This window comes from Poecile atricapillus, chromosome 21 (genome assembly GCF_030490865.1).
Source record: "Poecile atricapillus isolate bPoeAtr1 chromosome 21, bPoeAtr1.hap1, whole genome shotgun sequence".
Lineage (NCBI taxonomy): Eukaryota > Metazoa > Chordata > Aves > Passeriformes > Paridae > Poecile > Poecile atricapillus.
The window spans coordinates 2,258,509-2,285,314 of NC_081269.1; the positions used below are offsets into that span (position 1 = coordinate 2,258,509).

General features: G+C 49.4%; 1 protein-coding gene across 4 annotated transcripts in view; it reads left to right on the plus strand.

The window, feature by feature from the left end:
* The window catches only part of ACACA (acetyl-CoA carboxylase alpha), a 100,711-nt gene that overhangs the window by 20,194 nt on the left and 53,711 nt on the right, over nucleotides 1–26,806 (plus strand). For all 4 annotated transcript variants that reach the window (XM_058854430.1, XM_058854428.1, XM_058854429.1 and 1 more), the window contains 20 exons: nucleotides 599–760; nucleotides 1,010–1,173; nucleotides 1,942–2,092; nucleotides 2,545–2,648; nucleotides 3,226–3,307; nucleotides 4,553–4,698; nucleotides 5,304–5,454; nucleotides 6,663–6,797; nucleotides 7,181–7,327; nucleotides 7,499–7,687; nucleotides 8,222–8,322; nucleotides 8,433–8,521; nucleotides 9,548–9,672; nucleotides 13,226–13,339; nucleotides 14,818–14,931; nucleotides 15,517–15,606; nucleotides 16,002–16,120; nucleotides 22,990–23,013; nucleotides 24,990–25,133; nucleotides 25,633–25,729. In XM_058854430.1, the coding sequence (XP_058710413.1) occupies nucleotides 599–760; nucleotides 1,010–1,173; nucleotides 1,942–2,092; nucleotides 2,545–2,648; nucleotides 3,226–3,307; nucleotides 4,553–4,698; nucleotides 5,304–5,454; nucleotides 6,663–6,797; nucleotides 7,181–7,327; nucleotides 7,499–7,687; nucleotides 8,222–8,322; nucleotides 8,433–8,521; nucleotides 9,548–9,672; nucleotides 13,226–13,339; nucleotides 14,818–14,931; nucleotides 15,517–15,606; nucleotides 16,002–16,120; nucleotides 22,990–23,013; nucleotides 24,990–25,133; nucleotides 25,633–25,729 (2,448 nt within the window). The remainder of the gene's footprint in view (nucleotides 1–598; nucleotides 761–1,009; nucleotides 1,174–1,941; nucleotides 2,093–2,544; nucleotides 2,649–3,225; nucleotides 3,308–4,552; nucleotides 4,699–5,303; nucleotides 5,455–6,662; nucleotides 6,798–7,180; nucleotides 7,328–7,498; nucleotides 7,688–8,221; nucleotides 8,323–8,432; nucleotides 8,522–9,547; nucleotides 9,673–13,225; nucleotides 13,340–14,817; nucleotides 14,932–15,516; nucleotides 15,607–16,001; nucleotides 16,121–22,989; nucleotides 23,014–24,989; nucleotides 25,134–25,632; nucleotides 25,730–26,806) is intronic.

Sequence of the window (26,806 nt, forward strand, 5' to 3'; positions counted from 1 at the left end):
ATTTGAAGCTCCCCAAAGCCTCCAGGGGATCCCTGAGAAATCCTGTAGAGAGCAGCAGTTGTTGATATGCTGTGGCTCATCAGTCCCTTGTGTCCCCCCAAACTCCTGGCCCCCAACTTTCCAGCAGTGGGTGGATGCCACAGTCCCCTCACACCTCACTAAGGCTCTGTATGATTTTCTACTCCTTTTTTGAACTGTATCTATAAAAAAAACCCCAACTAATGACCAGGGCAAGTGGGATTTTGCTCCACAAGGATGCAGCTACCAGCTGGCTCTGCAGGTTACTCTCCCCACAGTTTATAATTGCAAAATTCCACAGTTTCCTATAACCAGTTTTTCCTATAACCTGAGCCCTTCTGTCTCACTGGGACCTCAGTATATTTTTAACAGGCCTAATGCGTGCCCATCCTCAGCTGACCTGGCACTGTCAGCTTTCCCTGGAGCCTTTTAATCAGTCAATGGAAAATACTGGCTGAAGGGCTTAGGGTGGATATTACACTGGGCTGAGTAGTCCTGGGAAGTGTGAATGTTTCACTCTGCAAGGAGAGAAACTCAGTGGTGGGGTTTTTTATTTTTTTATTTTTTTTGTCCTCCTTAGATTGCCATGGGGATCCCTCTCCACAGGATCAAGGATATCCGAGTGATGTATGGAGTTTCTCCCTGGGGAGACACAACCATCGATTTTGAGAACTCAGCCCATGTCCCCAGCCCCCGTGGCCATGTCATCGCTGCCCGGATCACCAGTGAGAATCCTGACGAGGTGAGGCTTCAGCTTCTGTGCTTGGTGCTCATTGTGGCCTTTACAGGGCCAGTCCCTGCTGCTGCTGAAAATTTTGGCAGCAAATTTAAAAGATTCTTCCCTTTCCTCACTTAGACTCCGGTTCAATGCAGCCTGAACTTGTTATACTGTGTTGTAGCACAAAGAGGTGTTCTCAGAGCCTTCAGAACCCTAATTCTGGATTATTCACCTTTCTTGAGGGCATAGAGCAATGTCTGTCTGTCTTTGCAGGGATTTAAGCCCAGTTCTGGCACAGTTCAGGAGCTGAATTTCCGCAGCAATAAGAACGTCTGGGGCTATTTCAGCGTGGCTGCTGCAGGAGGGCTCCATGAATTTGCAGATTCCCAGTTTGGTCACTGCTTCTCCTGGGGAGAGAACCGTGAAGAAGCCATCTCGTAAGTCAGAAATGTGGGAGAGCCTTGGGAATTGCTTGGGTTTGTCCTCTTTGATCCCAAGTGCCACAGGGCTCCTCCCTTCTAGGAGTTTCAAGAGAAATTTCCCTGTCTTTATCTTGTTTTCCATTTTGTGGTCAGGCTTTTCATTCTGTCTTGCTTTGCAATTCCGCTATGTTGCACCTACATTTTCACACTTTTTTGCTTAATTTTCTTTCTTTTTCTTCCTTTCTGGTCTCATCCCTGCCTTGTATACCTGCTGCTGGGCTATGACACAGTTACCACAGTGGGAAAGTCCCTCTTTAAAGCATCCAGGTGAAGGCTTCTAACAGGAAAAACGTTGCTAACCTGGCTTACCAATGCTTCAGGATGGTCTGTGGACCATGGAGTGTCCTCTGTGGTGTGGGATTTTAAAGCACCTGGTCCTAAGGCAGACCTGTCTGACCACGTTTTTCATCCAGAGCCTTTCCCCAGCTCTGCTCTGGGTGCGGTGCACACCATGTCTGTCTGTCTGTCTGTCTGTTGTACACCCCTGACATGTGGTAGTGCCCTGGGTGATGATAACAGGGAAGAATTCCTGATCCCACTGAGCTGCTCTTCACACCAGCATCAGGGAAATCAATATTCTCCCATTCCCAAACATTCCTGCAGGATCCTGCCCCATGCCTGTGCTCTTCTGCTCAGACCTTCAGGCGCTTTTCTGTCTGGAGCTGCCAGTTTGTGTGCTGCCATTAGGATGGGGCAGATAACAGGGCTTCTTTCCCCTTTCAGAAACATGGTGGTGGCTCTGAAGGAGCTGTCCATCCGAGGGGACTTCAGGACCACTGTGGAATACTTGATCAAGCTGCTGGAGACAGAGAGCTTCCAGCAGAACCGCATCGACACAGGCTGGCTGGACCGGCTCATCGCTGAGAAAGTGCAGGTGCAGCTTCTTCCCCTTGCAGGAACACTCGTGGCAGTGAGCAGGGGAGGGGGTGGGTGCCTGCTGGTGCAAAAGGCTTTAGAGTGGTGAATGTCCATGTAATGAATTAACATTTTCAGTGGCATTACTTCTTATATATATCAAAATCCTTGGTTGTCCCTATTGGGGAAAGTTGGTCTTAAAGTTGTTCAGAAAAGAATTGTTTGGAATCTGGGACAGATGACAGTGGAAATGTTGTTGGAACCTCGAGATTTAATCCAGGCAGAAGGAAATATAGTTTTAAGGAGTTACAGAAATAATGGCCTCTATGTAGAGTTCACATGGCTGCTACACTGACTTGATTTTAAAGAGAGTTGGCCATGAACCAAAAACAGAGCTGAGGTTCTTCTAGCTAGGTGTTCAGCTTGGGCTGCAGCTGGAGGAGGTGTGACTGTGTCTGTCCCCTTTTTTAGGCTGAGAGGCCTGACACCATGCTGGGGGTGGTGTGTGGGGCTCTGCACGTGGCTGACGTGAGCTTCCGAAACAGCGTCTCCAACTTCCTGCACTCCCTGGAAAGGTAAAAGTGCAAGCTGCTCTCTAGTGATTACTCCTGGTGTACAGGTTCTGTTCAAGTCCAGTCCAGGAGTGCTCAGGGCTTGTTATCTGCTGACTGTTCCCTGGCCCCAGGGAGCTCTTTATCTACTGAGAAAACTGTCAGGTATCTGCATCTCCTCAGAATATCCCCTGCAGGTATCTGCATCTCCTCAGAATATCCCCTGCAGGTATCTGCATCTCCTCAGAATATCCCCTGCTGTCTGCACAGATTGCTTTGGTTTCTAGCAGGCGCTCCAGGAAATGGCTCAGAAACACAGAGTTCTTTCTCTGTGTGCTGCTAGGACAGCATTAGGGAGTCTTGAGTCACCCAGGAGTGAATGGAAAGGAGAGCAAAGCTGGCCTGTGTGGCTGGAGTGGCTTTGTTTGGCTTGGTCAAACCGATTTGTGTCTCTCTTAGGAAGAGACTCTATAAAAGCCTTCTTCCATCTCTCTGCTAGTCTTTCCTAAAGCCTTGCATGCATCTCTGAAGCTCTTTGGACCCCTGGTAGTCATTTGGTGGCTTGTGGAGGATCAGTCTTGTTTTGTACTTCCCTTTGCAGGGGCCAAGTCCTCCCTGCTCACACTCTGCTCAACACGGTGGACGTGGAGCTCATCTACGAGGGACGGAAGTACGTGCTGAAGGTACGGTGTGGGACCCCTGCTCCTGTCTCTGAGCTGCACATGGCCACCTGTGCTGCTCTGGCCTCTTCTTTGCACAGATCTGTACAGGGAATTCTGTCTGAGCAGGGTTTATTTTCTCTGCTTTAGTGGGTGGAGAAATCAGCACAGCCTCCTTTATGATAACACCCCTCACATTGCTCCATTGCAGTGTCTCTGTAAACATTTCAGCCTCTTGCTCTGAGTAGGGTGAAAATTACTTAGTTACAGGCAAAGACTACTACAGGTTGATCAAAACTTCCAGTTGATTTTTCTGAATATGTAGGTCTGCTCTGCTGGGGTTTTGACCACCAAGGCAACAGAATTTGCAGCAATTTTTCCCTGTGATGTTGCTTTTTTTGCTGCATGCAAAACCCCGTGTTGCAAAACCAAACATAAGAAAGTTAGGAAATATCAGACTTACGGTTGCCTGTGCAATCTTCATTAGCTTCCTTGGGCAGATTTGTGGTGGTGAAGTTTTCAGTGACAAGACCATAGGCTGGTTTTTGCAGTGGTGAGAATTCTGCACCTCCCTGGATTTATCTTTGATGAGGAATAGAGGCATTGAGCAGCAGCTGAAGTGTTCTTTTAAGAATTTACCCAGCGTCAAATAGGAGCTCTGGGGCAGAGACTGGGATAGGATCCCTTTCTCCAGGGAGAGAACTTGATGCTTTCCCTGTGAGACAAGCTCTCTTTTTTCCCCCCAAATTATCTCCTCCATTCTGCAGGTTTAGTACGCGATTGTGACTCGTAAGTAGATGAGGCTGAGAAAATGATGTGTAATTGCACAATCAAACCTCAACCATCAGTGCAAAAGTGTGAGAGGATTAAATCAACATTCATGGACAGCACTAGTTCTGCTGTCTCTTGACTGCTGTGTCACAGAATCCCAGACTGGTTTGGGTTGGCCCTTGTGAAAAGTCTCTCTCTGCCTGTGGGCTCCCTTCAGGCACTGGAAGGCCACAATTAAATCACCCCAGAATTTATCTTCTGCAGGATAAACAATCCAAATTCTCTCAGCCTTTCCTCACAGGAGAGGTGCTCCATCCCTCTGATCAGCTTGGTTGCTTGCCTTTGTGACCCCAATTTTTTTACGTGACATCAAACATCTCTGTTCCTCTTCATTAATTCCCATTATTGCAGCACTTGGAAAACTCTGTATTGTGGCAGCCAAGCCACTCAGTGCTGTGTTCAGTTCACTGGGTAATTCCCATTCTTGTGGATTTGCAGGTGACCAGGCAGTCTCCCAATTCCTACGTGGTCATCATGAACAGCTCCTGTGTGGAAGTCGATGTGCATCGCCTGAGTGATGGGGGGCTGCTCCTCTCCTACGATGGCAGCAGCTACACCACCTACATGAAGGAAGAAGTGGACAGGTAGCAACCTGTACAGCTTCATGTTTAGCATTTACACAGCCAAAATGAGGTGTATTTGTAACTTTGTGCTTCCCAAGAGATCAGCTGGGAATGGAATTCTCTCCTAGAAAGCTCTTACAGGGTGGACCGTGGTGAGTTTTAAGACAGAACAGATCTTGGCTACTTTTAGAAGAATAATCTGACTGTGTACCATGTGGAGTCCTCTGCTTGGTCCTTAAAAGTGACTTTTGGGATGATAAAAACCAAAACCTGAAAATCTTTAAAATTCTTCAGACTCCATGGCTGATTCAGAAGTAAAGACAAATTGTACTGTTTCAGTGCATCCCCTCAAAATTCCCTGCAAGGATCATAGCAGTAAGGGCAGCAAAGGGCATCCCCAGGTCTGGAATGTGAACTCTGCCCCCTCTGCTGTGTTATCTTCTGGGAAAAGTAATGGATCTGCTCAGGAGGACAAAGAATTTGGGTAACTTTCTGGGTCTGAATCTCCACCTCTGTTGGTTGAGGTGTTTTCCTGTAGATTTGTTTCAAAGTAAAGCAGGGAATTCCCCTTTTCCATGCCTTCCCCAGGGAATTCTGTTGCCCTGATCTGTCCTGTTCTTCCCTAGGTATCGCATCACCATTGGGAACAAGACCTGTGTGTTTGAGAAGGAGAATGATCCCTCCATCCTGCGCTCGCCTTCTGCTGGGAAGCTGATCCAGTATGTGGTGGAGGATGGGGGACACGTGTTTGCAGGCCAGTGCTTTGCAGAAATTGAGGTAAAAGTCTCAGAGGACTGGTTTGGCTGCCCAGGAAAAAGCTCAAGGGGAGGGTTGTTGGATGCTTTGGGACTGGGAGTTGAGGGATAATTCACAGTATTTCATTTACAAATTTGAACCTGAACTTCAGTGGGAACCATCAGTGAGAGTGATGGGGTGGGGAAGAAATTACTTGACAGCTGAAATTTGAGTGTTAATGACTGTACACGAAGTGATGAGCAAAATTCCTCAGCAGTGGGACCATGGCTGTCACCTTCCTGAGATTCCAAGGGAAGGTGGGATCCACGTGCTACCCAGCTGTGGTGAAGAAGGCCTTCTCCTTGTAGCACTGACACAGAGTTATATGCCAGGGTGAAGTAACAAACTTCATCCTGGTTAGCTGATCATTTATCAGGTTGATCCCGTAAGTTAATAAGTGTCACTCCTCCCTTCTCCCTGGGAAGTTACTTAACTCTTCCCAAGGAGGAGGATGAGCAATTTCTGCATCACAGTGAGGAAAGCACAAGGGGTTGTGTAGGAGTGTGTGGCTCAAAACAGATTTGAGGGAGGGGAGGGTGTGTGATGACAGAGGGGCAATTAAACCAGTTGGGGACAATGTGTAGGAGAAAAGTATCAGAACAGAGATCCAGCTGTTTTATGTAAGTGCTTTTGCACTGCAACAGGTCATGGCTGAGAAGGCACCACCCACACAATCCCTGTGGCTCCCAGTGGTGCAGAGCAAGGGTAAAACCAAACTGGCTCCTCCATACCCAACCCTTCTGCTCCAAAGGCAACAGCTCTTGATCTAAGAAAACATTTCTGTCTGGGAAGAGCTGTCTGAGAGCTCTAGAAAGTGATCCTGGTTCCCTCTGCTTGAAGTGAAGGTGTGGCTGGAGCCTTTGAGAGGAGCCTTTGGAATGGAGCAGAAAATTGTCTGCTTTGTTCATTGTGCTGAGTGTGGGACCTTCCTGAATTCCCTGCTGCTTCAGGCAGTGTGAGCAGTGACATTTCTCAAGTTCCTGTTGCACTATTTTGTGGCCAATTATTTTGTTCTCCCTTTCACTTTAGTGTCTGGGTTTTGTTCTGGGAATCTGTGCTTGTAAGTTTTGGGAACACCTGGATGCCAGAGGTGCTCATGCAGGTCTGTCTGTGGCTCCTGCTGGCTCCCAAAACTAGAACATTTTTGGGGCACAGGGAGCTGAGTGTGTAACCTGTTTTCCTTGCTACAGGTGATGAAAATGGTGATGACAATAACAGCAGGAGAATCAGGCTGCATCCACTATGTCAAACGCCCAGGGGCAGTCCTGGATCCAGGCTGTGTGATTGCCAAACTCCAGCTGGATGATCCCAGCAGGGTTCAGCAGGTGAGGAGTTGCAGAAGGCACAGATTTTGTGGGGTTTTAATGTGGGAGTGGTGTCAAGAGTGGTACGAGATGGTCCAGTGAAGCAGTTTCCCACTTGTGCATTGTACTGGAATTGTCACTTCACCATTTATTTGTCTCAGATGAGGACTGGGACTGAGATTTTTCTCTCTCTCTCTGATTCAGGCTGAACTTATCTACCATTCCTGCCCTCTGCTTTCCTCAGTACTATTGTGGGGATCTGTCTCTCAACCAAGAGATTTCCCACTGCATTTCCCACTCTGGGAATCCTTGTGGGTTAAACCTTGGCTCCAGTTGGGGGTGACTGGCTGTTCCCCATGGCTGGTGCCCCACAGGAGGCTCAGTGAGGCTGTTCCTTGTTGCAGGCTGAGCTGCACACGGGTACCCTGCCCCAGATCCAGAGCACAGCGCTGCGGGGTGAGAAGCTCCATCGCATCTTCCACTACGTCCTGGACAACCTGGTCAATGTGATGAACGGGTACTGCCTGCCAGAGCCCTTCTTCAGCAGCAAGGTACCGGGGACCTCTTCTCCCACAACCAAAACACAGCGTTCTTGCAGCTCAAGGAAGGGCTGGGCATTTTTCTGCCACCCATGAGATGGGATGTTGGACACCAACCCCCTCCTTTTTCCCCCTTTTTGTTGTTTATTCTTCATTCTTGCCTTCACACTGCCTTGTCTCTAGGTGAAGGGCTGGGTTGAGCGTTTAATGAAGACCCTGAGGGATCCATCTTTGCCCCTGCTGGAGCTTCAGGACATCATGACCAGTGTTTCTGGACGGATACCACCCAATGTGGAGAAGTCCATCAAGAAGGAGATGGCCCAATATGCCAGCAACATCACCTCTGTCCTCTGCCAGTTTCCCAGCCAACAGGTGACCAACCACACTTGGTGGAGGGATAAAAATTGGGTTGTGTTGGGGCAGAGAGAGAGAGAGAAAAAGTTCCTTTAAGTGACATGGAGGTTAATTGAACCTGAAAGGTGTGTTTGAACATGGGTCCTCCTGATGAAAAATACTTGCTTGTGTCACTTCAAGGCTTGTCTCTTTACCTGTGCTGAAGGTGTTCCCTGCTCAGTATAGCTTTAACCAGGCACTTGGGAAACACTTTAATCTTATCAGTGGCCCTGTGGGCATTCATTTGCTTTTTTGCATGGTGCATGTGCTGCAGTGCAATTTGTAGTGCCACTGTAACCTCACAAAAGAATGATTGCAGCCGAGGGAGGCCTGGGAGGGTACGGGAAGCCGATTTCTCCACTGTCTGATACAGTGCTTTGATTTTTGTATCACTGGCAGCTCTTGAACTTCCTTTGCTAGAGTGTGCTGGGGCTCTGGTGTGTCTCTGCTGGTTGTCCAGCCCATCGAGGGCTTTCCCTGTGCCTTTTTTTACCAGGTGCTTTTCCCTTTCAGATTGCCAACATCCTGGACAGCCACGCGGCCACGCTGAACCGCAAGTCGGAGCGTGAGGTTTTCTTCATGAACACTCAGAGCATCGTGCAGCTGGTGCAGAGGTGATTCTTTCCCAGGGGTGTCCTGCAGAGCAGGAGCTGCCCCCAGCAGGCCTGGCAGGGGCTGTGTGTGCAGCCAGCCTCGCTCAGTGCTGTGTTTGGTGTCTCTGCAGGTACCGCAGCGGCATTCGGGGCCACATGAAAGCCGTGGTGATGGATCTGCTCCGCCAGTACCTGAAGGTGGAGACTCAGTTCCAGCACGGTGAGTTCCTGGGCACTTCAGGGATTTGATTCTTTAAAGAGTCATGTTTGGTCCTGGAAGAGTCCATGTGGGCCTTTTGGAGAAGGTTTGCTCTCACTTTGTGCTGAGGGCGAGGTGCACAGGCTTGTTTTTAAGGGTCTACAGTCAGATCCTGGGTTTTGTAGAGGAGGTTCTGTCCCCAAAGTTGAAAGCTGAAGCTGAGAGGTGAAATCAATGCCTTGCACTGCTGTATCCAGGCACAAGGTGGCAATGAAGTCCAGGCTAATTCCAAGGCTCTGGCTCTTACAGGTAGTAAAGATTCCACTCTTCTTTTGTGCTGCTCCATTACCTGCCCCGGCCTAATGGTACTGCAGATTCATTTCCACTTCAATTTGCTGGCAGCAGAGGATGGTGCAAGGCTTTTTGCTGTTATTTCATTTTGGTTGTCATTTGAATGAAAGTCTGAGCTCCCTGTTCCAATCTCAGTATTGCTCACAGAGGAGGCATTTGGTCTTAGAGCTGTTTATTAAGAGTGTGGTGTTAGAATTAAAGTTTGCAGTAGGTGATGGTGGGAGTGATTCCTTCCCAAATTGATTGTGTGGACCATAGGGAAACACAGAATGGTCTGGGTTGGAAGAGACTTTAAAGCACATCTCATTCCATCCCTGCCATGGCAGGGACACCTTCCATGGTCCCAGGATGCTCCAAGCCCTGTCCAGCCTGGCCTTGGACACTTCCAGGGATCCAGAGGCAGCTGCAGCTGCTTTGGGCACTCTGTGCCAGGGCCTCCCCATCCTCACAGGGAGGAATTTTTTTCTAATACCCAACCTAACCCTTCTCCTTGTGAGTGTGAAGCCATTCTCCCTTGTCCTGTCACTCCATCCCTTGTAAACACTCTCTCTCCATCTTCCTTGTCCGCTCCCTTCAAGTTCAAGCCAAGGAGATTCTCAAAAAATCCACATAAAAAATAAAGAGACATCTAGTAACTTGCAGTCCTTGCCACAGAGGTGTGAAGACTGGGAAAGAAATGTGCATTTCTGCCTGCAGGTCACTATGACAAGTGTGTCTTCACCCTTCGTGAGGAGAACAAGAGTGACATGAACGCGGTGCTGAACTACATCTTCTCCCATGCCCAGGTCACCAAGAAGAACCTGCTGGTTACAATGCTCATTGTAAGTGCCTGCTGCTTTCTCTCTTTCCCTCTCTTTCCCTCTCTTTCCCTCTCTTTCCCTCTCTTTCCCTCTCTTTCCCTCTCTTTCCCTCTCTTTCCCTCTCTTTCCCTCCCTTTCCCTCCCTTTCCCTCCCTTTCCCTCCCTTTCCCTCCCTTTCCCTCCCTTTCCCTCCCTTTCCCTCCCTCCCCCTCCCTCTCCCTCCCTTTCCCTTTCCCTTTCCCTTTCCCTTTCCCTTTCCCTTTCCCTTTCCCTTTCCCTTTCCCTTTCCCTTTCCCTTTCCCTTTCCCTTTCCCTTTCCCTTTCCCTTTCCCTTTCCCTTTCCCTTTCCCTTTCCCTTTCCCTTTCCCTTTCCCTTTCCCTTTCCCTTTCCCTTTCCCTTTCCCTTTCCCTCTCCCTCTCCCTCTCCCTCTCCCTCTCCCTCTCCCTCTCCCTCTCCCTCTCCCTCTCCCTCTCCCTCTCCCTCTCCCTCTCCCTCTCCCTCTCCCTCTCCCTCTCCCTCTCCCTCTCCCTCCCTCCCTCCCTCCCTCCCTCCCTCCCTCCCTCCCTCCCTCCCTCCCTCCCTCCCTCCCTCCCTCCCTCCCTCCCTCCCTCCCTCCCTCCCTCCCTCCCTCCCTCCCTCCCTCCCTCCCTCCCTCCCTCCCTCCCTCCCTCCCTCCCTCCCTCCCTCCCTCCCTCCCTCCCTCCCTCCCTCCCTCCCTTTTGTCTTTTATTTTACAAGCATAATGTCGTCTGTTACTGCCAAAAACACATCCAAAGTAGCCATCCACGAAATAACTCTCCAGAGCAAAAAAAGTGTCATAATTTTCCTAAACCGAGGCTGGGTTTCTTAAATTCTCATTTGTAAGGTGTAAGGATCCTGGTGTTCTTTCTTCCTGGCTCTCCTTTTTCCCCTTTTTTCCCCCCTTTCTCTTTTTGGTGTGTGGTGTGATTGTAAGTAACGCTTGCCTTAAGAATCTCATTATTTGAACACGGAGCCATATTTCCTCTGAGAATTCTGGAGTAGCTTTGAGCCGGGGCTGTTCATTTCTCAAGTAATCACGCTGGCGTGATGGAGAGAGAAAATGGCAGCTGTTCACAGCTCAGGCCTTCAATTTTCTTCAGAGTCCAGTCACTCAAGTGTGTAATTACACGGGGGTGCCGGCGAGGCGTTAGCCCTTGTCAGAGAGCTGGGCTGAGGCTTTGCTGCTGCCTTTGCCAATCAGTGCAGGCAGAGCCAGCGCCTGGCTTTGGGTTGTTGTTGTCATCCTGATTATTCCTCGCTAAAATGGGGCTGGAACTTTCTGTGTGGTTTGTCACCTCGTGAGGGCCGTGCCTCACTGGCTCCTGGTGCTGGGGAGACCTCAGAGAGCCTCCCTTGTCCCTCCTGTTGGGTCATTCTTCATCACTGCCACTTGGTTCTGTTCAAGTGAAGGCCAACATCCCAGGCTGGCAGACCTTGGAACACCAAGGAGACCATGGTGGAAGGGTCACTCCTGGCTGTCCGAGCGCCATCGCTGAGGCCATGGTGCCACCTCATGGGGACACAGGGGTTTCTCCTCTGGAGTGGGAATGGTGAGCTCAGGAGGGATAACCGTGGCACAGCTGGCTGTCCCTGAGCTTCCACGTGAACCAGAAGACCATCACTCCTCTCCCTTGCAGCTCGTGGCTCCTCAGGGCCCTGTGGCACGTTTGGTGTCACCACAGTGACAGCTGTGGTGTTTTATGGGGCCAAGCTGTAAGTGTGGGGTGGGGTAAAGGCTGTTATTGATGGATCCCAGGAATCCATTATTAACCAGGGGCTCTGAGGATGGCTTTAGTAATGGTGTTATGCTGCCATCACTCACCTTTTTTAGCCAGCAGGCACTGAAGGCAGGGTGGGAACTGCTTCATCCTTCATACATCTGTTGAAATACGGTGAGATTTGTTGTTGTATGTTCATTTTCTGTGCTTGACTTAAGCGTGTCCTGGCCTGAATGGGATGGAGTGGCTGGTGGCATGGCAGGGCTCTGTGTCCTATCAGATTTCTGTTCCCTGCAGCAGGAACACAACAGCAGCCTGGAATTTGTGTTTCAGATCCAGCAGTGAATGTGAATCCCCACAGTGTCCTGGAGTGGATAAATGCGCAGAACTTTTTTTGGGAGCAATCACACTCGTGTTTGGTGGCCCAGGGCTGGTCAGGAGAGGACAGCAGTCTGATCAGAGTTAGAAGCTCAGATGTTTTCTCAGTGGTTTGAGTATGGTCTGTCTCCCTGGGAGATCTGTGTCATCATTCCTGTGTGGGGCTGGAGAGAAAGGGATCAGGAGCAGTGTGAGGGAAAAGCTGTTGAGCCTTGGAATCTTGTGGAGTATGAGCTGTTGTGTAGTTATTCACTCTCTGGGGCTTTTGTATTATTTGGTTTTTACTTTATTTTCCCTGGCAGGTTTGTCAATCCCACTTGCTGCACAGAGGTTTCCCCTTATCCTTTTCTATTTCTTGGATCTTCAAATGGCCTATTCTGGTCTGTAGGTGTTTAAGATCTCTTTAAACTTTTAGGCACCAGCTCTTCCTCATGGCAAATCCCTGTTTCATCTCACATTTCCCTCCCATGATTAATTTATCAAGACAAGCTGTTAAGTGCTGTGTGGAAGAATCACGTTAGAGGCTCCTAGAGGGTTTCCAGCTTCGGGGTGGGAGGGAAAAGGCTCATAAGAAATGTTGGAGACTGTGGGATTATTCATGGGAATTGAAACTATTTTTGGAAGAAAGTCTTTACTGTTGGCATTTTTTTGAATGGATGAATTCAGAAGAGTTTTGGGACAGCATTGACACTGGAAGTTAATGCTCTTCAGTTTTGTTTTATCCAGCCAATTCAGACAGTAAGGTAAGCTTGTGGATCTCCTCAGATCCAGGATTCTCTGGTTAGAGGAAATATTATGGACTAAGTCCTGTACCATGGCAGGAAATACAGTACTTTATTCATGGGTTTAGTTAGCTTTGCTTAGCCTTGTCAGAGGAATGACAGGTCCTTTTTCTGGTGTTGGCTGAAGCTGCACAAAGCGTGGGTGGTTTGTGGCTGTGCAATTGTGGGGACTTGTGAGGTTTGAGTGTTTATTTAAGTGGATGTCAGGAGGTTCTCTGGCAGTGTAACTCTGGTCACCCTTCATGGGGAAGGTTTGCTGACTTTACATGTTCCACAAGGTGTCTGGATACAATTTAAGTGCTTTGAATTTTGCATTGGTGCTAGGAGAAATTTCTGGTACAAACCTGAAACTGGGTAATGGGAAAGGGTTTTCTGAGTCTCTCTGACAGGTCAGCATTTCTCGTGTGTTTGGGTGCCAGAACACATGGCACAAACAGGAGAATGAGAGATGGTGCATGTCCCTTCTTTCACCTTTTATTTATATGTATAAAATTGTTGGGTGCTGAATATTTGTGTCCTTGTCAGCACAGAATTCCAGGATAATTCAGGTCTGGACTCCTGGGGATGGTCCAGCCCTGAGTGTGTGTTCGTATGCCAGGTTCAAACTCCTTTTGGGGGAGCACAGATGACGTTTTCCCTCTGTTCTAAGCATTTTCTGTTCGCTCTGTTCCCAGGACCAGCTCTGTGGCCGTGACCCCACCTTGACAGATGAGCTGATCAATATCCTGACCGAGCTGACCCAGCTCAGCAAGACGACCAACGCCAAGGTGGCCCTGCGAGCGCGGCAGGTGAGGGATCCCTGCCCGGATCTGCACGGGCTGCTCCTGCCTGCAGCTCTCCTTTGGGAAATCCATAGCTCCTGATGTTTATTTTGATCACTGTGCAAATGGGGAGAGTACATTCCTGTGAGCAGCACTTTGATAGTGAGGCTAATTAACAGTGATTAACCGTGGTGACAGGCGAAGAGTGCGGTGCATTCCCAATTGCTGTAATATTTACATTTAACATGCATTCCTTTGTCCCTGCTCCTCCAAAAAGTTTTGTCTGACTCACACAGGAGTTAACTGGAGGTAGCCAATGGTTTGTGTGATGGAGGAAGTGGAAATGCGTGGTCACTGTGATTTTTGGTGTTTTTGTCTATCTGCAAACCTGACCAGCACAGGGCTGCCTGGATTGTGCAGGAACAACAAGGACAGGCTCTCCAGGTTCCTCAGCTGCCTTCCAGTTGTGGATCCACGCGTGCAGAGAACAGGGAGAGCCATTTGCACAAGAAGCAGATGTTCTTTGCAGCTGCGAAGGAATTTCCACAAAGAATTATGCTGGCCTTTTGCAGGGTTTCTTCCATCTTTGAGTTGCGCTTTGTCAATTTTGTTTTAACCTGGAAATAATTGGAAAAACTCTTGATGCTGTGAATTCCAAGAGTCTGCTGCAGAACTAATTTGAATGTCACATAGGCACCCAGACATTGTTGTGAGCTTCCTGTTCAGCAGCTCAGTTGAACCCTCCCTCTGTTGCCAGGAAGGGGTGAGAGGGCACAGTGGTTTCCTGATGCGCTGACCCCAGATCTGATCACTCCTTTCCTCCCACAGTCCTGATCTCCAGTCTAAAGCAGGGAAGCTCACACTTCGGGGGTCTCTCCTTTTATTTCAAAGCTTGACTATTGAAAATGAACATGGTGTTTGAAGCTGCTCAGTGACCTTCTGTTTCCTTCAGGATTGTGTTTGTGTCCTTGAACCGTTCCGCTGCTGAACCTCCCCGCAGCAACTGGGGATGGTGCCGCAGTCCTTGTGCTGTTCTTCCACTTCATTTTCCCTGCAAGCTGCTTCCATTTCCTACCTCTGCATCCCTCTCGTTGGGCATTTAATACCTGGCACTGGTGTCTGTTCCCCCCCTGCCCAGGAGCAGAGCGTGGCTCTGGCCTGGGCCTCCCCACAGCTGCTCCCCGCCAGCTCTGCTTCCCAATTAACAGCTGGGCAGGCAATCCCCAGGACCAGCAGCTCTGCACTGCTAAATCACATGCACTGATGGAACTTGATTGAAGCTGTTCCCCTTCTCTGTGGGGAATTGCCAATAATACAAACGGAGCAGACACACAAATGAGGCCGGGGAGGGGAGAGGGTTTGCGGCATCACCCGGGTGCCGCGGAACGCGGGAGGATCTGGCTGCCTCGGCAGGGATGGAGCAGCCTGCTTCTGCCTGGAGGGGACAGCCCCCTGCTGATGGCCCAGCATGGCTCCTTTCTCTGACATTCCCCGTGTTTCCCCAGGTTCTCATTGCTTCCCACCTGCCCTCCTACGAGCTGCGTCACAACCAGGTGGAGTCCATCTTCCTGTCGGCCATCGACATGTACGGGCACCAGTTCTGCATAGAGAACCTACAGGTAGCCACCAGCCTCCTCTCCTTGGCTCCCTTCTCACTCCCCTTCATGCCCCGAGCTCCCTGTGGCTTTGAGTTGTATGGGTCTGGTGTCCAGCTTTGCCCTGTGTTTTGTTCTTGTCCCTGTGCCAGTGTGGGAATCACCTCATGCCGGTTCTGCACCTTCCTCACAGGGGAGAGCAGTGCTGGTTCCTCCCTCTGGGCACCAGACACCAGGAAATGGAGTGCAGCTGTGCCAGGGGAAGTTCACATTGGATATTAGGAAAAGGTTCTTCCCCCAGAGGGTGGTGGGGTGCTGAGCAGGCTCCCCAGGGAATGGGCACAGCCCCAAGGCTGCTGGAGCTCCAGGAGCTCCTCTGATATGGTTTTAGTTTTAGTCCTGTGAGGAGCAGGGAGTTGGACTCAGATCCCTTCCAATTTCAGGTTTTCTGTGGTTTAATAGAAAAAAGTCATAATCCTTGATGAACAACAGGAAAAGCTTAGAAATTAGAACTAGCCAGGCTTGATTTGGGGTTTTTCCTTTTTTGCCTGAGCCTGGTTGCAAGACAAAGTTCTCTTCTAAACCTCTGCTTTATGTGATCTCTCCTAGAAACTCATTTTGTCTGAGACATCCATCTTTGATGTGCTTCCCAACTTTTTCTACCACAGTAACCAGGTGGTAAGAATGGCAGCTTTGGAGGTGAGTTTATTCCCATTGAAAAAAACCCCAGTATTTTTAATTTTCCTGTTGATTTGGTTTGTTTTGAGCAAGATCCAAGAGAGCTGTAGGTTGTGTGGGATTTGGCATGCTTAGAATCTGGTATTTAACAGCATTAACATTGATAATGGAATGAAATTTCAAATTCAAGTTATATTTATGTGAAGACTTGGGGTGGTTGAAGGCAGAAAGTGAAGCTGCTGTCAGAGGACAGGATCATAATCCTGATGGTTCTGACCTTCCTCAAAGAATAACTTTAAATCCTGGTTGAATTAAGAGTTTATCTAGCTGCTCATTGGGAGGCATCTGTTTGGTTTTTAATACTTTGGAGGTTTCAGGGGTATTTCTTGCCCTCAGCCCAGTTTCTCTGTCCCCAGGTGTACGTTCGCAGGGCCTACATTGCCTACGAGTTAAACAGTGTCCAGCACCGCCAGCTGAAGGACAACACCTGTGTGGTGGAGTTCCAGTTCATGCTGCCCACCTCCCATCCCAACAGGTCAGATCCTTTGCAATTGGAGATTTGGGAGGGGCTTCTTCTGCCCTGGCAAAGGAAACTTGCAGTAGGACTGGTGGGGAAAGGGGGTTTGTTTAGGTGTGGTACAGCTTTTGTGTATTTTCTGGTTTTTGACTTCAGCTTGGGCAGTAAATTATCTCTGGGATGTCAGTTCTGCTGAATCCTCAGCCTTCCAAAAGATACAATTCCTGACAGGATAATCAATTAATTGGAATTTTAACACAGAACAGTCAAACAGTCCTTGTCCCCTTCCTGCCAGCCCTTTCTGAGTGCTTGTGTGGCTCTGCTCCTTCCTGGCTTTGCTGGATAAGGTGACTTCTGTAGCACACGATTTTTTGATGGAGCAGACCGAGATGAGAATTTTACACAAAATGCTGGGGTTGACACAGTTTGATTTTCAGTTTTGCAGTTCTTGTGACTGTGAACCAAAAGCACCAGCTCTTGCTGCCTCCTCCTGGAGAGGAGGGTGGCATCTCTAGCTCATTTAAGGAGATAAAATTCTCATTCATTGTCAGAGCTCACAGGAGCATTGAATCACATTGTTTTGGGTTGGAAGAAGATTGAATCAGGTTTGGGTTGGAAGAACCTTAAGGCTCATCTTCCAGCCCCTTGCCATGGCAGGAACCTTGCCCTGGAGCAGGTTGTTTCTGGGTGTCTGTGGGGTCAGTTTGTCCCGTGTTTTCCCCAGGAGGGGTTTGAGCTGAGGTTTTTATCCCTGCTGGCTCTGAGGTCGCAGTGAGTCCCCGCAGCCACCGGGTGCCACTGTTGGTCCGTGCCGGGCACCGCCGCCTTTTCTCCCTCCTTTGTTTCCAAACATCTTTCCCCTGATTTCATTTTTGGTGGGGTCCGGTCTCGCTTCATTGAGAATCCATCAGTACCTTTTATGAAATGGTTTTCAGGGTCTGCTTTGCTGGAAATGAATGGCTGTCCCCAGCCAGCCCCCGACCCACTCCTGCTACAAATGGGACATGTGTATGGGCTCATCTGTTCCCTGCATTTCTAGAGTATTTGTAAATAATTGCATACTATTTTTAGTACCCCTTTCCAGTGCTCTTTTCTCCCCTTCATTCTTCCTCCATTTCTTCTCTGCTGGCCTCAGTTGCCTTTGTTGCTCGGGGATTTTTGGCCTTCTAGTGCTGTCCACTGCTCTGCTCTGTGGAGCACAGGCTTAATCAGACAAGGTCAGCTGGAAGAGAAGATGTTCCCTGCTGCAGGAACAGCTCCTTGGCCTGAAATCTCCTCTCCCCTTGCACTGAATTGGCTGGGACAGCGTTCTGAGCTCAGCTCTGCTCCTCAGGCTGCACCGTGTTCCTCACGCAGAGGGAAGCGGGCTCAGGGGCAGGTTCAGCTCCTTGGAGGTGCCTCCAGCTGATCCAGTGATGAATTTGGCTCCTGGTGCCTGGGGCAGCTCCTTGCTCTCCCTCTGGGGTGGCTGCAGGGTGCCCAGGGGCTGATGGTGGCACAGGGTTTAAGGAGCTCTGAAGCCACACCTGGTGTTAAACCCAGGACATGGAAATCTCAAAACTTTGCCATTGTCCTGCTTAAGTCTTCTTCGTTGTTCTTGACCATGGTCTGTGTTCATCATGTGCTTTTCTGTATCTTTTGTAGCACAAATTCTTAGGCTGAAAAGCTAAAAATGCATTCCAAGGGCAAACCCCAAAGCCAAAATATCCCAAAATGTCCCTCAAGGCTCTGCAGGACTGGTGACCCAGGAGCAGAAGCCCTTAGGAGAGCATTCCCTTTGGGAGCTGCTGTTGTATGATGCCACACATTTTTCTCCACTGCCTCAGATATTTTTAAATATCTGAAGCAAATATTCGTGCAGAGAAAACAGCAAAATGATAATGGTTTAAATTCTAAGTACGTTTTAAAATTTATATTTAAATTCTTCATTATTTGCATTTAACCCTGCTATGTCTTTACTTAATTGTGGCAGAAACAATCCCACTCACTCCTTCTGAGCTGCCTGATCACAGCTCAGGCTCAGACTTTGTGTTTTTGGCCATGGAAGGATTGCCATCAGCTGCCCACAGGGGAGCAGAGAGGACAGAAAAGCTGTTAAATCTGCTGACAAAGTCACAGAAGTGCAACCTGCTCCTGGTGGGTTTTGTGGGCAGAGGCTGTTTGGGGAATTATTTGTTCAAATTAACAGAAAACATCCTCATGTAAGAATCCCCACTGAATGGCAAGGGAAAGTCATAGGGAGAAAAATAGCTTCTAATGGGAATCACTGAGGGCTTTATGGATCCATCAGCGTTCCCTGTGCCCGGTGCAGGGCAGATGAGGAGTGCAGTGTCACCATCTGGCAGCAAATGGAGTTTGTGAGCCCTCTCCGAGCAGAAATCCAATCTGGAGGCGTGGATCCGAGGGGATCTCTGGGATGCCAATGGCCACACGCTGCAGAGGGGACTGCAGAGCAGTGCAGAGCCCTTGCCTGGGGATAACCTGCCTCGTGCAGCCAGCCAGGGTCCTGGGGAGAGGAGATGGAGGAAGAAATGAGCCCTGCTCGGAGCTGTGCTTCGCTTCCCGCTTGTTCCGCCGGCCCTGCTGCGACGGGGAGCGGCTGGAATATCGACTGGTGACAAAGGTTGTGCCTTTGTGAGCGTGCCAGCCCAGGTGACAGACACTGAAAGGCCTTTCTGAGGTGTTCATGAAACAGGCCTTGCCTAATCTTAGCTCAAAATCTTCTGTTCAAAGAAACATTGTGTGTGGAGGAGAGGGAATTATAGTGCTTTTTCAACAAAAGTGTTTCTTTCTAATCCCCTCTCCTCTCCTGCTCTCCAGCAGCCTTTCTTATGTCTGAAGCTGTAAGGTTTAATTTAAACTGGGACATTGTCTGCTGTAGCCAGCTCTTGGAGCCTGCTGCTGCCCTGCTCCTCCCAGAGCATCCCCTTCTCTCCAGCTCCCCCAGCCAGGCTGCTCAGCTGCTTCCCTGACCCCCCTTCCCCAGAACAGATGTGCTGGAGGATCAGGAGGGAAGAACTCGGAGATAAATGTGCTCCCACAAAACAGATCCCTTTTTTTCTCAGCCCTGGATGTGTCCCCTGTGTCAGATGCTGAGGCAGGTGCTGACAAGGAGACTTAGAGGTGCTGGATACATCCTGATTTTGGGGTGTGGCAGGGATAGCCCAGGGCTCTGCTTTCTGCTTTGTTGAGCCCCAGAGGAAACTGAAATACAGCCCAGCCTGTTTTTGGTCCCTGCTGCCTCAGCTGTGCCTTCCCAACCCCTCTGGGCACTGAGCCACCCCTTCCCTCTGTGCCATGGGACACCCCCAGCTGCCACACTGGCCTGGGGACGTCCTGGGAGCTTGGATCAGGATGTAGCACTGGAAGGAGAATAAGGAAGGCTTTAGCACTGCAGATGAAGTTTTGATAATGGCCCTGCTTAGCTTAAGGCAGGTGTGAGTCTGGGGGCTCCACAAAGGAGATGCCCTGGGTGCCTCTGGAGCTGGGAATGCACACACCCCACAAACAGGGATGCAGAGGCAAATTGGGTTGAATTCGTTCCTGGGGCTGCATCCATGGTGCTTCCAAGGGTGGAATCCAAGCCTAGGCATGAGTTGCTCTGCATTTCATCAGCATCATCAAACCACAGAATGGCCTGGGGTGGAAGGACCTTAAAGCTCATCTCATTCCAGCCCCTGTAATGGACAGGGAACTTCCCACTAGACCAGGTTGCTCAGAGCCCCATCCAGGGGTATTTCCATCAGTATAAATGTCTCAGCTATCTTGTGCTTGGTTTTGCCTGGAATCTCTTCCCTCTGTGCTTGTGGATGTTTGTTCATGCCCCACCTTGGACTTTGGTGTTGCTGATTTCAGGGCTTGAGAGTGGTGCATGATCTCTCCTTTGCTGTCTCCTGATGTTTTATCATCTATGGGGTATTTTGGTTTTTCCTTTTTGCCAGCCTCTTCCTTAGCTCACAGGTAGAAACCCTTTGGAAGGCTGAAAGCCAGGTTAAATATCCCTGGTCCCCAACAGGGCTTTTTTAACAACCCCACTCTCACATTGAGAGCAGTGTGCAGAAGTTTTTTTCCCTGCTACCATTTTACAACGATCTACTCATAAAATGTGAATTTCTGACAAAGTGAAAGCATTTTCTGTGGACTAGCTGCTGGAACAGCCTCTGGCATCAGTCTCTGGATGCCAGGAGTGACCCAGCCATGCTGCTGTGGGCTCTGACCCTACCCAGAGCCCCAAAGGGATAACTCAAGGGGTGCCAGGTAGCCTGGGGTCCCCTTCTTGTTGTGAGAGTGGTTTGTATGGGGAGGGAGGAGGGGAAAATGATTCCAGGACACCTGTAAATCCCTGCAGCTCCGTGCTGAGGTTTGATGTTAATTAGGCAGCAGGCAGCAGTAATGTGCTGCCGTTCCCTTGGCTTGCCTGCCTCGGAAAGGGCAAAATCTTCCAGCAGAGCAAAGAAGGGGCTGTGGAAGGGGCAGCAAACTGAATGGAACGACGATAATTTTATGCAAATTGGACTTCTGTAGCAGATTCAGCTTGGCTGAATCACAGAGGGAGCAGAAGAATAAGGGAAGAAAGAGGGAGAGGAAAAACCCAATCAAAATGTATGGTTTGAGGCATGTTTCACAGCCTTCTGCTTAGATTCTTCTACAGAAATGAAGAAACATAAGAGGAATGGCACTGGCCAGAGCCAGTGGAATTGCTCTTTCTCCTGTGGTACTGCTGTTAATAACTACAAGTGGGTTATTGAGCCAACCTCTGCTGATTCTGCTTTGCTGCCTCATTTCCAGAGCTGTGCCCTGTGCTGGCACTCGCTCACAGCTGGAGCTCTGCATGGCCATGGCGTGGGGGAGAGCTCCTGCTCCTCACAGGGGGCAGGGGGAGCCCAGGTCAGAGTCCCCAGGAGGTGCAGCAGCAATGGGGCTGGAGCAGATCCCTGCTGGGATCAGCTCCTGGTCAGGAAGGGCTGTTCTGGGAGCTGAGGAGGGATCAGATCATTCCAGGGATCAAAGAAGGGCTGGTGTGGAGGGCAGGGGGTGCCAGCACTGCCCCATGGCTGTGCCAGTGTCACTCTGGTGCTTCTGGTGCTTCTGCGGGCCTGGCACAGAACCAGGGAATGGGTTGGGCTGGAAAGGACCTTAAAGATCTTTTATTCCACCCCTGCCATGGGTAGGAACACCTCCCACTGTCCCAGGCTGCTCCAGGTCCCACCTGGAATAAATCCAGGGATCCAGGGACAGCCACAGCTTCTGTGGGTGCCCTGTGCCAGGGCCTCACCTCCCTCCCAGGGAGGGGTTTCTCCCTGAAATCCCGTTTGAACTGCTCTCTTCCACTTTCTCTCTGCTCCTCCTTGTCTTGTTTCCCTCATGCCACTCCTGCCTGAGCCTCTTCAGCTCCGTGTGGAGTGGCAGGAGAAGCTCCCAGAGCACAGCACCAGGGTGCCCTTCTTGAGGCTGAACTGAACATTTGTTTCTCTGGTTTTTTATCCCTCTCTTTTCTGAAAGCCTTCCAGGGACGGCTACAGGAGGGTTCCTGCTGGGGGTAGGAACTGCCAGTCCTCTCCAGACTATTTTTTCCAACTGAAGTAGATCACATGCAGCTTTCCCAGTCTTTGCCAAGCTCAAAAAATAGTCCCAGCCCCCTGAGGGCTCGAGGCCGGTTCTGTCCTGCCCACAGGCTCTGCAGCACAGGGGCTGTCCCCACCATCCCCCCAGAAATTAAATACTTATGTTACTCCTACCATAACAGATACAGTTTTAGGGATTTGTTTTCCACATATGGTTTAAGGAGATTATGGGAATTTTTTGTGCCTCTACCAGTCAGGCACCCAACACATCACCTTGTGGTGAAGGTGACTCTGCTGTGACCAAACCAGTCTGGGACAGGAGCAGGGCAGGCTGAGCAGTGGGACCATGGAATACACTGGTCATTAAGCACTGGCACTTTGTGCTCAGTAACTTGGGGTCCTGCCTATGGACTAGGATGTCCAAAAAGCTTGTGGTTTGATCTCCTGAAGGGAGGGGGGTGAATGTCCACTCACATGTTCCTCAAAGCTCTCCTTTCCATCTTTTAATTCTCGCTAATCCCTTTGCACAAGCCTCCTGTGTGCAAGGACTTTTTAAAAAATTTCATCTATGCTGTTTTGCATGTCAGATCCCAGCAATTTTTCCATCTTGCAGGGAGCACTCTCCTGGCTGTTGCTGGTGTGGGCTGGGCTGTGCTGGTGGTGTGAAAATGTGCCCCTCACTCCCCTCTGCCTTGTGTGCATCACTAAACCCTGAGCTGCATGCAAGTATGGGAGATTTGGGCTGATGTTAGAAAAAAATTGGTAAAGTTTTCCTCAAATTAGCCTTAAGTTCGTTCTTTTTAGCCTTAAGCTAGTTCTTTTTAGTACTGAATGCTGAAAATGCAATATATTCCACGGTGCTGTGTGTGTTTGCTTTGTTCCTGCATTGTGGGAGCCTGTGCGTGGGCTGCTTGGCCTGGAGGCTTGGCACTGAGGATTTGGCTTGTTTTCCTGAACCTGTTGCAATTTTCCTGTGTGAGATGGTAATTTTTTTCCCCTTTTTTTTTTTTTTTCCCCCTCTGCTGTTTGCTGGTGTGTCAGGGACTTGGTGTGTGCAAAGGGCTTGAAGTGGGGACGGTGAAAAGTGAACAGGAACGTGGGGTCCCTTGCAAGTGCCAAGTGTTTTCCTGGGATATTTCATTATTTGCATGCTCTCTGCATGGCCTGGCTCTGCCCCAGGGACCCTGGCAGGGAGCTGTCCCTGGCAGCTGATAAATTTGGGATCAGTTGTGAAGATGCTGGTGTGTGCATCAGCTTGATGATGGTTCTTTATGATGGCTTTCACTAACCAGTCTGTGACTAACTGTGCTTGTTTGATTACAGAGGGAACATCCCCACGCTAAACAGGTACGGTACTCATCATCTTTTCTAATTTCAAAAGCCCCTCTAGAAAGAAGTAGCCTAATTCTGAATGTTTTAACATGTTTTATTGTAGCTCCCTTCTCTTTAATTGGGAAACTCTCAACCATAACTCTTTTTTTACCTTCCCTTTTCCTCTCCCTTTGTCTAAAACATGTTTTCAGCTTTTCTTTAAAAAAATAAATAATCTTTGCATGCAGCAATCTTTGAAATCAAATTAGCTGGGTGATTCAGCTCATCTGCAGTATGTTACACAGCAAAGGGCTGTCCTAGGGTCTTTTTTGGCACTGGATTCTGAGGTGTTGACCCTCTGGCAGGGTGTCACAGTGACCCCAGGCAGTTCTTCCCAGCCCAACCTGCTTTCTTGTCCATAGCTTAGAAATTGTCCAGGCTGTTTCACCTCCCTCACACCATAGATGAATCTACATCTCAAACAGCTGACAGCATGTTTTGTTGTGTTTTGGACGCTAATTTTTCCTCCTGTATCTCAGTTGAAAAGTATTTCTTGTTTTAAATAATACATGAAAAATGTCTGCTGTCTTTTTGTTCAGTTCCTGTTCTGTGATAGTTTTTGTATTAGTTGTAAGAAATGTACACCAAGGCATGTCCTGAAAAATCCCTCTCTTTCAAAATGTGAATACCTATTATTTATTACTGCTTACAAGCCTATTTAGGGAAAAATAGTAAAAATGGGCTTGGAAGTCTCACGGCTCTTAATCAGAGATAAATTGTGGAAACAGAGAGTGACTTTAAGCATGGAGAGCTATTAATCACACTGATGATACTTTAGACTTGTTAACTCTGTACTTAGGGCTGTCTCACAGTGGTTTTGGTGTGAGGAAAGGAGGAAATCTCAGCAAAGCTGGGAGGTGGCTGTGACAGGAGTGCTCAGCCAGGTCCTGGGTCTGGCCCTGCTTTTCCCACCCAGCTGAGCACCCCTGGGACTTCACAGCTCTGAGGTGTGGAGGGGAATCAGCTCCCTGACCTCTTTCCCCATCTCCCCTCCTGTTGTGGCCCCAGCTGGGAGGAGGAAAATGAACATGTCCCCAGATAAGGAGCACGTGGGCCCTGGGCCAGCACCTCCTCTGCAGAGGAATCACCACGTGTCAGGCAGCTCATGAAGGAAGTCTGAATTCAGATGAGTGCCTAGTACAGCTCAGAAATTGGTGATAATTATTGCAGAGAAGGCAAACCCCCAGCTGTGGTCACCAGAGAAAAGTCCAATCTAATTGTGTGGTTTTCTCTCACTGTGTGAGAGGCTTCCTCTGCTAGTCTTGACTGTGACATTGGGAGTCTTTAAAAAAACATAAAAATCACAGAATCAGTGAGGTTGCAAAAGACCTTCAAGACCATGGAGCCCAGCCTGTGACTGATCCCTACCTTGTCAACCAGCCCAGAGCACCAAGTGCCATGTCCAGTTGTTTATTGAACAGAAAGGGTAGGGATATGAGTCTAAGGCTCAGTAAAGAATTTTGGAGAAGTCACTGTATCCTACTGCATTTGAGGAGTGCAAATTATAGTATGATCAGAAAAATCATGGAATCAATAAAAAAATACAGCATGGTGTGCTTCAACCTAATTTGTAAAAATGTGCTGAATCCTTCAAGTGTCCAATCTTACAATTGTTGCTGTTTGAATCATGTTCCACCTGTAAAGCAAATAATAAAGACAGGAGGAAAAATAAGTTCAGCTTTGCATAGTCAGAATTCTCCTGTCATCTCAAGAAATACCTGTTTTAAGGGGTTATGGCATTATTTGCTAACTCTGAGTGTTCCTGTCATTGAGACAGCACCCAAGTAAGGGATGGCCAGAGCATGGCAGGGGCTCTGGAGCAGGCTGAGAAATCCAACATGGATTGCACAGCCACGCTCTGGGTGGTCACAGCATGTGCCCAAACCCTGTCCTGGTGCTGTCCCCTCCTCCCCTGTCCCTACTGACTGTGCTCTTGCTGCCTTGCTGTTTAGAATGTCCTTCTCTTCCAACCTCAATCACTATGGCATGGTGCACGTGGCCAGCGTGAGCGACGTGCTGCTGGACAACTCCTTCACGCCGCCGTGCCAGCGCATGGGCGGCATGGTCTCCTTCCGCACCTTCGAGGACTTTGTCAGGTGTGTGGGCTTGCTTTGGGGCCACCTCCCCACCTGGGCCCTGGCAGAGCTGGGGGAAGGCTTTGCCATGTCTAGAGTCAGGTTTACACTGGTCCTGAGCGTGCTTCCCTGTTTGGGTCCCTGTGTGTGTCCCCTCGCAGCCTCAGGCTGCTGGAGGAGCAGTTTGCAGACAGAGGGATCAGCATCCCGGGTTCCTGCTGGATGGAGATCATTTGGGAATGTGCTGACACCTCCCAATGCTCTGTGGGTGTGTGTGGGGGAGTTCTTTGTGCTTCCAACCTTTTGGGATAGGCAGCCCCCCAGCAGAGCCCTCAACCTGCACCCAGGAGGGCTCTGACGAATGTTGGACAATCCAGACTTGGTTTGAGGATTTGCCTCCTCATCTTTGAGCCCAGCAGGGGAAGGAGCTCTTTCCTACTGGCACTGGTGTGTTCAGTGCTGGGTGCTCTGTGTGCTGGCAGTGGTGTGCTGGTGACTGTCCTTCCCTGCTGTATTCCAGGATCTTTGATGAAGTCATGGGATGCTTTTGCGACTCTCCCCCGCAGAGCCCGACGTTCCCCGAGGCCGGCCACGCTTCCCTGTATGATGAAGACAAGGTAGGGTGGGTTTTTTTTCTGGAAGGTGCTCTCAGGCTGGCAGCAGGGCTGAGGCTGGATGCTCCTCCCTAGCTGGAGTTAGGAGCTTTGTGTATTTATGGCAGTGATTTGCTTGCTTGTTCCACAGCAGGTGACTCGGCGTAGGCGGCCGCTTTCCAGCTCTGTTCTAAAACTACGGCTCAGCCTCTTGCTCCCCATGTAAATTTAGTTTATGGCTTTTAGCATCAGCAGAATTACTGGATCCACAGCAGCATAACAGAGTTTAAACCCACCATTAAGTCTGCAGACCCTCTCTCTGCACCAGGATGTTGAACTGCATCTTCAGCTGTCTTTGTCCTATGTCTGACTTGCCGTGTTTTCTGTCTTACACCCTTCCCAGTCTCCTTAAATCCTGATTCTTCCTTCTGCTCTACCTCTTGGAACTGTTTTGGGGAGGAAAAGCTGAGTGGAGCTGCTCAGTTTTTGCAGTGATGTGGAGAGCAGGTGCAGAGGAAGCAGGTGGTCCCTAATCCGTAGGGATGCAAGTCCAGTTTCCCTTAGAGACACAGGTAGCTGCTCCACAAGAGTGGGAAGCTCTGCTGGAATGTAGCCTGTGTCCAGAACAGGGCTTTGTTTTCCACTGATCCTGATGGGTGTAAGCACTGTAGCCTTTTCCAGAATATTACTGTCAACCTTAATGCCCTCAGATCCCTCTTTTTACATCCCCCACACCTCACCAAGGTAATTTCCTGTCCAGATTCAGTTTTTCCCAGTTAATCACAGGCTCCTGAAGGCTGAATTTGTAATTGCTTGGAGCTCTAATGGAATTGATGTTTCCACATTATTTCATGCTGTTGTAGGTATGAAAACTCACATTGTTTTGCCCCTACACTTTGATTAATTTAATTACTCTCCTTGATGCCGAAATCCTCTACTGTCCTTGTGCTGCATCTGGTAAAGGGAGGCCCTGACCCTGTGCCCTGTCTCATCCTCAGGCTCGGATTTTCCAAAGGAGGCTCCTGTTTGATGTTTGTGGACATTGACTTCAGTGAAATTGCAGATTTATGAGGCTGTTTTGATTTCCCTCAGAGTTTTCCC